The sequence below is a fragment of the Carcharhinus amblyrhynchos genome, chromosome 4, assembly GCF_965287045.1.
Source record: "Carcharhinus amblyrhynchos chromosome 4, sCarAmb.v2.hapA, whole genome shotgun sequence".
NCBI classification, from domain to species: domain Eukaryota; kingdom Metazoa; phylum Chordata; class Chondrichthyes; order Carcharhiniformes; family Carcharhinidae; genus Carcharhinus; species Carcharhinus amblyrhynchos.
The window spans coordinates 67,147,693-67,159,930 of record NC_137327.1 but is presented as its reverse complement, the minus strand read 5'-3'; the positions used below and the strand labels follow the sequence as shown (position 1 = coordinate 67,159,930).

Sequence of the window (12,238 nt, the reverse complement as noted above, 5' to 3'; positions counted from 1 at the left end):
ATATGTATGTAAAGAGCAAGCGGGTAGCCAGGGAAAGGGCTAGTCCATTCAAGAATAGGAAGGAATCTATGCTTGGAACCAGAGGAAATGGCTGAGATTTTAAATTAATACTTTGCCTTAGTATTCACCAAAGAGAGGGACTTGATGGATGGGAAGCTGAGGGTAGAGTGTGTAAATACTCTGGGTCATGTTGATAACAAAAAGGATATCAACGTCTTAAAAAGCATTAATGTAGATAAGTCCCCAGGCCTGATGCGATCTACTCCAGAATACTGAGAGAGACAAGGGCGAAAATTGCTGAGGTCTTGACAGAAACCTTTATATCCTCATTGGCTACAGGTGAAGTTCCAGAGGACTAGAAGATACCCAATGTTGTTCCATTGTTTAAGAAGGGCAGCAGGGATAATTCAGGAAATTATAGGCCCGTGAGCCTTACATCAGTGGTAGGGAAATTATTGGAAAAGATTCTTAGGGACAGGATTTACTCACATTTGGAAACATGGAATTATTAGTGACATGGAATTATGAAATGTAATTATTAGTGACATGGCTTTGTGAAGGGGTGATCATGTCTTGATCGAGGTTCTCGAGGAAGTGACGAAGATGATAGATGAAGGAAACGCAGTGGGTATTGTCTACATGGACTTCAGAAAGCCTTTGACAAGGTACCTCATGGTAGACTGATACAAAAGGTGAAGTCACATGGGATCAGAGGAGAGCTGGCAAAGTGGATACAAAATTAGCTTGGCCATAAAAGACAGAGGGTAGCACTCGAGGAGTGCTTTTCTGAATGGAAGACTGTGACTAGTGGTGTTCCACAGGGATCAGTTCTGGCACCTTTGTTGTTCTAGGTATATATAAATAATTTGGAGGAAAATGTAGCTGGCCTGATTAGAAAGTTCACAGATGACACATAAACTGGTGGAGTTGTAGATAATGAAGAGGATTGTCAGAGGATACAGCAAGATATAGACCAGTTGGAGACTTGGGCAGAGAAATGGCAGATGGAGTTTAATCCGGACAAGTGTGAGGTAATGCATTTTGGAAGGTCCAATGTATAGAGTAAATGGTAGAACCCTTCAGAGTATTGACAGGCAGAGAGATCTGGGCGTACATGTCCACCAGTCACTGAAACACAGTGTAGATAAGAAAGCATACGGCATGCTTGCCTTCGTCGGTCAGGGCATCGAGTATAAAAATTGGTATAAAAATCAGTACATGCTGCAGCTGTACTGAATCTTAGGCCTATTTAGAATATTGTGAACAATTCTTGTTGCCAAATTACCAGAAGGATGTGGATGCTTTGGGGAGGGTACAGAAGAGGTTTATCAGGATGTTGCCCGGTCTGGAGGATATTATCTAAGAGGAGAGGTTGGATAAAATAAACTCAGTTTGTTCTCACTGAAATGATGGAGGTTGAGGGGTGACCTTTTTGATTTGATTTGATTTATTATTGTCACATGTATTAGTATACAGTGAAAAGTATTTCTTGCGCACTTTCCAGACAAAGCATACCATTCATGGAGAAGGAAACGAGAGGATACAGAATGTAGTGTTACAGTAATAGCTAGGATGTAAAGAAAGATCAACTTAATGTAAGGTAGGTCTATTCAAAAGTCTGATGAGACCTGATAGAGATTTACAAGATTATAAGTGGCACGAATAGAATGGATAGTCAGTGGTAGTGGTAATTCTTTCCTAGAGTAGAAAAGTGAAGTACTAGGTGACATAGGTTTAAGGTGCATGAGGAAAAGTTTAGAGGAGATGTGCAAGGCAAGTTTTTTTACACAGAGAATGGTAAATGTCTGGAACGCGCTGCCCAGGGAGGTGGTGCAACCATTTAAGCGGCAACTAGACAAATACATGAATAGGATGAAATGGAAGCGTACAGAATCTATAAGTGCATACAGTTTTAGTTAAGGCAGACATCATGATTGGTGCAGGCTTGAAGGGCCGAAGGGCCTGTTCCTATGTTGTACTGTTCTTTATTCTTTGAAATAACCCATATCCACTGGTTCTCATTGGTCAACTCTACTAGTTACATCCTCAAAAAGTTCCAATAAATTCGTCAAGCATGATTTCCATTTGTAAAATCCATGCAGACTTTGTTTGATTATACCACTGCCTTCCAAATGACTGGTTATGAAATCCTTGATAATAGACTCTAGCAACTTCCCCAGTACTGACGTTTGGTTCACTGGTCTATAGTTCCCTGTTTTCTCTCTACCTCCCTTTTTGAATAGCAGGCTTACATTAGCTACCCTCCAATCTGCAGGAACTATTCCAGAGTCAAAAGAATTTATCTAATGCTGGAATGTGAAACAAAAACAGAAAATATTGGAAAATCTCAGCAGCTCTGACAGCATCTATGGGAAGAGAATAGATCCAATGTTTCGAGTCTAGATGACCCTTCATCAAAGCTTCATCATGCTTGCCTTCATTGTTTGGGGCATAAAAATTGGCAAGTAATACTACAGCTGTAAAAAAATTTATTTGGATTATTTGGAATAATGCGTACAGTTCTGGTCGCTATACTACCAGCAGGATATGGAGGCTTTGGAGAGGGTACAGAAAATGTCTACCAGGATAGGAACATAGGAGTAGGATCGGCCATTCAGCTCCTTGAGTCGGCTCCGCAATTCAATAAGGTCACTGCTGATCTGTGGCCTAACTCCACGTACTTGTGCTAGACCCATCTCAGTTGATATCCTTGCTCAATAAAAACTTGTCTGTCTCAGATTTAAACCTGACAATTGAATCAGCCTCCACCACCATTTGAAAAAGGATGTTCCAAATCTCCACCATCTCTGTGCGTAGAAATGTTTTCTTATGCCTCTCCTGAACAATTTGGCCCTAATTTTTAGATTATGGCCCCTCTTTATAGAGCCTTCAACCAGTGAAAACACCCTTAAGAACATAAGAACATAAGAAATAGGAGCAGGAGTAGGCCATCTAGCCGTTCGAGCCTGCCCCACCATTCAATAAGATCATGGCTGATCTGAAGTGAATCAGTTCCACATTCCCGCCTGCTACCCATAACCCTTAATTCCCTTGTCTTTCAGAAATCTATCTGCCTGTGACAAACATATTCAACAAGGTAGCCTCCACCACCTCAATGGGCAGAGAATTCCAGAGATTCACCACCCTTTGAGTGAAGAAGTTCCTCCTCAACTCTGTTCTAAACTGCGCCCCCCACTTATTTTGAGGCTATGCCCTCTAGTTCTGATTTCCTTTCTAAGCAGAAAGAATCTCTCTACCTCTACCTCAAACTAAGAGTGGCACGGTAGCACAGTGGTTAGCACTGCTGCTTCGCAGCTCCAGGGTCCTGGGTTCGATTCCTGGCTTGGGTCACTGTCTATGTGGCGTTTTCACGTTCTCCTCTTGTCTGCGTGGGTTTCTTCTAGGTACTCCTGTTTCTTCCCACAGTCCAAAGATGTGCGGGTTAGGTTGATTGGCCACGCTAAGAAATTGCCCCTTAGTGTCTAGGGATGCATAGGTTAGAGGGATTAGTGGGTATAATGTGTAGGGATATGGGGGTAGGGCCTCTTTCTGCACTGTAGGATTCTATGATACTCTATCTATCCCCTTCATTATCTTGTAAGTCTCTATAAAGCCTTCTAAAGTCCAACGAGTACAGGCCCAGTCTATTTAATCTCTCCTCATAAGCTAAACCCCTCATCTCCAGTATCAGCCTGTTGAACCTTCTCTGTACTCCCTCCAAGGCCACTATATCCTTTCGCAAATAAGGGGACCAAAACTGCACACAATACTCCAGTTGCGGCCTCACCAGTACCTTGTACAATTGCAGCAAGACCTCCCTGCTTTTATATTCTATCTCCCTTGTGATAAAAGCCAACATTCCATTCACCTCATTGATCACCTGCTGCACCTGCAGACTGGGTTTTTGCGATTCGTGCACAAGGACCCTCAGGTCACTCTGCACAGTAGCATGCTGCAACTTTTCACCATTTAAATAATATTCCATCCTACTATTATTTCTTCCATAGTGGATAACCTCACATTTGCTAACATTATACTCCATCTGCCAGGTCCTCGCCCACTCACTCAGCCTATCCAGATCTCTCTGCAGACTTTCCGCATCCTCCACGCAATTCACTTCTCGACTCGCCTTCGTGTCATCAGCAAATTTTGTTTCCCTACACTTAGCCCGCTCCTCCAGATCATCTATGTATTTCCTGTCTTGACGTCCCTATCTTTCCCTGTAAATGTTTTGTAGACTCAAACTTATGAATTTGAGAGAATAAAGGCCTAATTTGTCTAATATATCATCATAACCCCTGAAGTCATTATTGTAAACCTACATTGAACTCCTTCCTAAGGTGTGGTGCCATACCAGCTCATAGTACTCTAACTGGGGCCCAACTCCGGTTTAGTGCAACTGCAACATAATATCTGTATCCCTATACTCCAGCCCTTTAGGTATGAAGGCCAGCATTCTGTCAGTCTTCTTCACTATTTTCTGCACCTGTTCATGGCATTTTGAGGAGCTATGCAGCTGAACCCCCAAATCTCATTGGACATCTACAGAATTTAACTTTGTGCCTTCTAAAAAAGTACCCTGATCTATCCCTTTTTGATTTGAAATGGATAACCTCACATTAATTTATATTAAAACTTATTTGCCACAGTTTGGCCCATTCAGCCAATCTTATCAACAGCCTGTTGTAGCTTTATGCTGTAAGGCTTTTTTTGTAAGGCTGCCCAATGTTACATCATGTGCAAATTTGGATTTTTGATTTGTTATGCCATTATCTAAGTTGTTAATGAATATTGGAAATAATTGGGGCCCCAAGCCAGATCCCTGCGGGACACCACTAGTCACATCCTCCCAATTTGAGTACCAGCATGTTGTCTGATTTGGAGGGTATTAGTTATGAGGAGAGATTGGACAAACTTGGTTTATTTTCACCTAAATGTCAGAGGTTGAAGGGCGACCTGATTGAAGTTCACAAAATTATGAGAGGCATGGATAGAATAGATAACTGGAGTCTTTTCTAGGATATAAATGTCAATTACTCAGAGACATAGGTTCAAGGTAAAAGGGGAAATGTTAAAGGGAGATGTGAGAGTCAGACAGTGATAAGTGCCTGGAATGCCCTCCCAGAGGAGATGGTAGAATCAGATACGATAGCGATGTTTAAGAGGCATTTTGCCAGATACATGAATAGGCACGGATTAGAGAGAGATGGGCCATATAGGGCCAAAAGGTCTTTAGTTTGAGAAGGTGTCATGTGTTGGTGCAGGCTTGGTGGATTGAAGGGCCAGTTCCTGTTCTTTGTTTTTTGTTGTTCTCTGTTATTTGATTTGAACAGCCTGGCATTTACCAGATCATAACAATACTGAGATTTCCTGATAAAATTGTGTTGCATGGAAGACAGTGAATATATATACAGGTGAGTAGCTGGTGAGCCTTATACTTTATTGTTAAGGTTTCTTACCGCTGATGTCTATTAAGCACTGGTAAGATTTATTAAGAATAATATTTTTCCTTAGCATTGAAATAAGCTTGTGTTATTGGAAATGGTTTAAATTAGCTTAGCTGGGGTGTGGAAACTAGAAGATAATATCAGAGAAGAATGCCACGGTTCACAATATGCTGGGGTAAATAGTGAACAGTAAGTTCTAAAGTACGGTCAGAGTAAGGGAGAAAGTATTTAAGCCTAAATTAGGATTACTGCTCATGTATGCGAATGCACGGAGTGTGTTTAATCATATGATAGAGTTACAGGTACAGAATGCCATGTGGGAATATGATCTTGTTATAACGTAGACTTGGCTTAAAGAAAGGCAGGACTGGATGTTTAATATTTTTAAATACTAGGAGTTCAGGAAAGATTGGAAAGGTGGCTACATTGCAGTGCTGGAGACAGAATGTCCCAGAGGGATCAAGCACAGAAGAAATAACCATAATCCAACCATTTAAGATCCATAATCCAACCATAATCAGACATAATCCAACCATTTCCCCTTCACCGACGTTAGCATCACTGAATCTCCCACTATCAGCATCCTGGATTGCCATTGACCAGAAACTGAATTGGACCAGCCATTCATAGCCACTGTGGTTACAAAAGCAGTAAGAATCTCACAGCACCAGGTTAAAATCCAACAGGTTTATTTGGTAGCAAATGCCACCAGCTTTCAGAACTCTGCCCCTTCGTCAGGTCAGGTCAGGCAGAAGAGGAGGAGAGGCGACTTAATAGATGTTTATAAGATGATGAGGGGGATAGATAGAGTGGACGTGCAGAGACTATTTCCTCGGGTGGATGTAGCAGTTACTAGGGGCTTAACTATAAGGTTCATGGTGGGAGATATTGGAGGGATGTCTGAAGTAGATTCTTTACTCAGAGAGTGGTTGGGGTGTGGAATGCACTGCCTGGAGTTGGACACTTCAGGAATTTTCAAGCAATTATTGGATAGGCACATGGAGCACACCAGAATGATAGCAAGTGGGATAGTTTGATCTTGGGTTTAGACACAGCTCAGCACAACATCAAGGGCCAAAGGGCCTGTGCTGTGCTGTCCTATGTTCTATGTTTAACCCAAGCTCCAGACACTCACACACACTGAAGGCATACACTCTGGCTTTCTCTGAGGTCCAGTCACACAGATGCTGACTGACTATACCTGAGGTCCAGATCTCCACAGGACGCATACAGATATTAACTCTTTTGGAGGACCAAATAGACATACATACCAGCTCTCTCTCTGAGGTCCAGATACAAACAGTCTCTGACTTTCCCTGAGGTTCAGACACACAAAGGCACTGTCTCCCTCTGAGGTCTAGCTGCACAGACGTTGAAGCTCCATAAATTCTAGACGCACAGAGACATTGACACTCTGTGAGCTGCAGAGCCACACAGAGATGACTTTCTCTCTCTGAGGTCCAGACACACACAGATATTGACTGTTTCTCATGTCCAGAAGCAAACAGACACTGACTCAGCCCAACCTTCAGACATACACACCCTGAGCTCCAGACGCATAGAGGCATTGACTTTGAGGTTCAGACGCATACAGACACTGACTCTATCGAGGTCCAGATGCACACAGACACTAATTCCCTCTGAGGTGCAAATCCACACAGGCGCTGTCACTCTCTGAGTCCAGATGGCACAGGCACTGACTCTCTCTGAGGTCCAAACCTACACACACAAAGTGACTTTCCCCAAGCTCCAGACACACACAGACACTAACGCTCTTTAAGGTCCGAATGACGAGGTGGCTATCTTATGAAAAAGATCCAGAACAAGCATAAAAATGGGAGATTTTCTGATTTTTTTTTTGGCCGAGTTCAAATCTGTTATCTTATGTAGTTAGAGTGAAAAATCCCTTAAAAATGTCCTTGCTGTAGGGGCAAGGGGCAGGACTTATATCACCTGAATATTGGCTGAGAGCTGCTGTAGGTGCCTTTGCACCTCTAAGAGCAGAGAGGCCTGTCACTCTGAGAGAGGCCTTTGCCCCATGGACTCAAGCAGGCAGCCCCCCACCACATGGCCCATTCCCTCCCCTTACCACCAATTGGCCTGTCTCTGGTGTGGCCTCGCCCCCTTGCATCCCACCCTGTTACATCCTGTCCCCTTACATCCTGCCCCTTGGCTTTGCCTGATGCCTAGTGGGGAGTGCCAGGTTGCCCAGTGGCTAGTGCCACATTGCCTTGATGCTAATGCCTGAGGGGCACCAACCCCCCCTACTCCCAACCTACTGGGGGGCCTCAATGGCCTCCAGTTCCACCAGCCAGGGCATCACAGCTGATCCCTGTTGCTGGGGACCAGCCATGGTCCTTTTTGGAGAGAATCTCACCCAGTGAGGATACAGAGGCAAACAAATCCAGATGATAGTGTCCCAGGCTTACTAATCACATGTAAATTACATTTAAATTAGGTTTCCATAGCTTATTTAGCCTTGCGCCAGAAATAGACACGAGAGGTGAGAAATCAGGCACAAACCTGACTTCTTGACTCTTGCACAATCAAAGAATGAACAAAGAACAGTACAGCACAGGAACAAGCCCTTTGGCCCTCCTAGCCTGTGCTGATCACATTTAGCGATTTTGAACCAGCCATTTATGTTCCTTTACTCCCTCTTTGTTCATATGCCTGTCAAGATGGGGGTGGGATCCTGAGTAGCGGGGGTGAAAGTGAAGGGGGGCATAGATGGGGACTGCAATGCACGGCATCGTGGGGGTGAACCGGAGCAGGGTTTGAAATGTGTATACTTTAATGCGAGGAGTATTCGCAATAAAGTGGATGAACTTGCAGCGTGGATCAGTACCTGGGACTTTGATGTTGTGGCCATTTCAGAGACATGGATAGAGCAGGGTCGGGAATGGTTGTTGCAGGTTCCGGGGTTCAAATGCTTCAGTCGGAGTAGAGAAGGAGGTAGAAGGGGGGGAGGGGTAGCATTATTAGTCAAGGATTGTATCACGGTGTTAGAGAGGAAGTTTGATGAGGACTTGTCTGTTGAGGTAGTATGGGCTGAGGTTAGAAATAGGAGGGGAGAGGTCACCCTGTTGGGAGTCTTTTATAGACCTCCTAAAAGTTCTAGAGAGGTTGAGGAAAGGATTGTGGAGACGATCCTGGATAGGAGTGAAAGTAATAGGGTAATTGTTATGGGGGACTTTAACTTTACTAATATTGATTGGAATTGTTATAGCTCTAGCTCGTTAGAGGGGTCAGTTTTTGTACAAAGCGTGCAGGAAGGTTTCTTGACTCAGTATGTTGATAGGCCAACTAGAGGTGAGGCTATATTGGATTTGGTGCTGGGAAATGAGCCAGACCAGGTGCTAGACTTGGAAGTTGGGGTGCATTTTGGTGTTAGTGACCACAATTCGGTTACATTCACCTTAGTGATGGAAAGGGATAGGCATGAACCTTGGGTCAGTAGTTTTAGCTGGGGGAAGGGTAATTATGAGGCTATTAGGAAGCATAGGTTGGGCTAGGAGACTACAGGGTCTCGGAACGTCCGAAATGTGGAGTTTTTTCAAGGAGCAGCTACTGTGAGTCCTTGATATGTATGTCCCTGTCAGGCAAGGAGGAATTGGTCGAGCTAGGGAACCGTGGTGCACTAGGAAAGTTGATTCACTGGTTAAAAAGAAAAAGGAGGCTTATGTCCGGATGAGACTTGAGGGCTCAGGTAGTGCACTAGAAAGCTTTAGATTGGCTAGGAGGGAGTTAAAGAGAGAGTTAAGAAGGGCTAAAAGAGGACATGAGAAGACTTTGGCTGATAGGATTAAGGAGAATCCTAAGGCGTTCTATAGATATGTTAAGAACAAAAGGTTGGTTAGGGCAAGATTAGGGCCAGTTAGAGACAGCAGTGGGAAGTTATGTGTGGAACCGGAAGAGATTGGAGAGGCATTGAACCAATATTTCTCTTTGGTGTTCACGCAGGGGGGCATAAATGTAGCTGTGGAGAACACTGGGTTACAGGGTTGTAAACTGGACAGTATTGCAGTTGATGAGGAGGATGTGCCAGTTATTCTTGAGGGTTTGAAAATAGATAAGTCCCCTGGGCTGGACGGGATTTACCCTAGGATTCACTGGGAGGCAAGGGAGGCGATTGCAGAGCCTCTGGCTCTGATCTTCAGGTCGTTGTTGGTCACCGGTATAGTGCCAGAAGATTGGAGGTTAGCGAATGTTGTCCCATTGTTTAAGAAGGGGAACAGAGACTTCCCCGGGAATTATAGACCGGTGAGTCTTACTTCTGTTGTGGGCAAGGTTTTAGAAAAAATTATTAGGGATAGGATTTATAGTTATTTGGAGAGTAATGAATTGATTAGAGATAGTCAGCATGGTTTTGTGGAGGGTAGGTCGTGCCTTACTAACCTTATTGAGTTTTTTGAGAAAGTGACCAAAGAGGTGGATGGGGGTAAGGCAGTTGACATGGTATATATGGACTTTAGTAAGGTGTTTGATAAGGTTCACCATGGAAGGCTTCTGCAGAAATTGCAGATGTATGGGATTGAGGGTGATCTAGGAAATTGGATTAGGAATTGGCTGGCGGATAGGAGACAGAGGGTGGTGGTTGATGGTAAGTATTCGACATGGAGTTCAGTTACGAGTGGTGTGCCTCAGGGATCTGTTTTGGGGCCACTGCTGTTTGTAATTTTTATAAATGATCTGGATGAGGGTATAGTTGAGTGGATTAGTAAATTTGCTGATGACACCAAAGTCGGAGGTGTGGTAGATAGTGAGGAAGGGTGTCTTAGTCTACAGGGAGACTTGGACAAGTTGCAGAGCTGGGCCGAGAGGTGGAGGATGGAGTTTAATGCGGAAAAGTGTGAGGTAATTCACTTTGGCAGGATGTGTAGAGTATAGGGCTAACGGTAGGACTCTGAATAGTGTGGATGAACAGAGGGATCTAGGTGTATGTGTACATAGATCCCTGAAAGTTGGGAATCAAGTAGATAGGGTTGTTAGGAAGGCATACGGTGTCTTGGCGTTTATTGGTAGGGGGATTGAATTTAGGAGCCGCAGCGTCATGTTGCAACTGTACAAAACTCTGGTGCGGCCACACTTGGAGTATTGTGTGCAGTTCTGGTCCCCACATTATAGGAAGGATGTGGAGGCTTTGGAGAGGGTGCAGAGGAGGTTTACCAGGATGTTGCCTGGTATGGAGGGGAGGTCCTATGAGGAGAGACTGAGGGATTTGAGGTTGTTTTCGTTAGAAAGAAGGCGGCTACGAGGGGACCTTATTGAAACATATAAGATGATTAGAGGTTTAGATAGAGTGGACAATGATAGCCTTTTTCCTCGGATGGAGAAAGCTAGCACGAGGGGGCATAGCTTTAAATTAAGGGGTGGTAGTTATAGGACGGATGTCAGGGGTAGGTTCTTTACCCAGAGGGTGGTGAGGGATTGGAATGCCCTGCCTGCTGCAGTTGTAAATGCACCTAGTTTGGGGGCGTTTAAGAGATCCGTGGATAGTTTTATGGATGGAAAGGGATTGGTTTAGGTTAGAGGGTCATTGTTTTTTAACTGGTCGGTGCAACATCATGGGCCGAAGGGCCTGTTCTGCACTGTAATGTTCTATGTTCTAAGATAAGTCTTAAATGTGGCTAATGTAACTACCTCAACCACTTCACTTGGCAGTGCACTCCAGTTCCCCACTGCCCCCCACCACCACCACATATGTAAAAAACTTCCCCTGCACATTTTCACTGAACCTTTCTTGATCTTGTGCCCCCATGTACTTGCCATTTCTGCCCTGGGAGAAAGCTTCCAGCTGTTCATCCTATCTAAACCTCATAATTTTATAAACTTCCGTCAGGTCACCCTAATCTTACTGGCTCGCCTCGCCCATCGATGGTAAGATCGATAGGAAAGTCCATTGGTAAGGCCCTCCATGACTTTCCGAGTTCCAGAAGCATACAGACACTGACCCCCTCTGATCCCGATGCAGATAGATACTGAGTCGCCCTGAGGTTCAGCTACACATAGACACGAGTCTCTCTTAGGTCAAGAAGCGCACAGGCATTGATTTTCCCTGAGGTTCAGATGTGCATACACAATGACTCTATGTCTCACCAGAGACAGATTCTACTCAGGTATAAATTTTCCCTGAGAAAGGACCTTTTACTTCCTGACTTTCTTCAGGTTATGTGTCTACACATTTTGATTGTCTTTTTTTCTGTATCTTTTCAGATGATCAGGGTCCTGTGCGACATGGAGTGTGTTCCTCCTGGCTGAATCACATTAGTCCTGGTCAGGCTGTTCCATGTTTCATCAGAAGGTAGGATCTCAGACAGAACAAAATATGAAATGGCTGCACCCAGTCCAAACACAAAAATGTAGCATTGAGATCTGGAGGCAGCAGTGTGGAGAGAGTGATTCACAGCTGCCATTCTGAACTGTTACACCCACATTAAACCTGTAACTCTGTCTTGTTTATAGGACTCCACTATTCCACCTGCCACCTGAAACCTCAGTCCCATGTGTGCTTGTGGGTCCTGGCACTGGGATTGCTCCTTACAGAAGCTTCTGGCAACAGAGATTATATGAGATTGAAAACAAAGGTTTGTGCATTCCTACTCACAATTCTATATAAAGTTATGGTTCATCAACTCACCATCAGTATTCCTCGTCCCCTTTCTCCTTCAGGCTACCCCTTATTCTCCTTCTCATGGAAACATAGAAAATAGGGGCAGGAGCCTGCTCCACTATTCAATATAATCATGGGTGATCATCCAACTCAAAACCATTGTCCTACTTTCTTCCCA

At 44.2% G+C, this 12,238-nt stretch overlaps 1 protein-coding gene across 1 annotated transcript in view; it reads left to right on the top strand.

Moving 5' to 3' along the window:
- LOC145342086 (nitric oxide synthase 1-like) overlaps positions 1–12,238 on the top strand; it is a 216,263-nt gene that overhangs the window by 140,530 nt on the left and 63,495 nt on the right. Inside the window, exons 22-23 of the mRNA XM_080187297.1 lie at positions 11,664–11,751; positions 11,913–12,034. Coding sequence (XP_080043423.1) covers positions 11,664–11,751; positions 11,913–12,034 — 210 coding nt within the window. The remainder of the gene's footprint in view (positions 1–11,663; positions 11,752–11,912; positions 12,035–12,238) is intronic.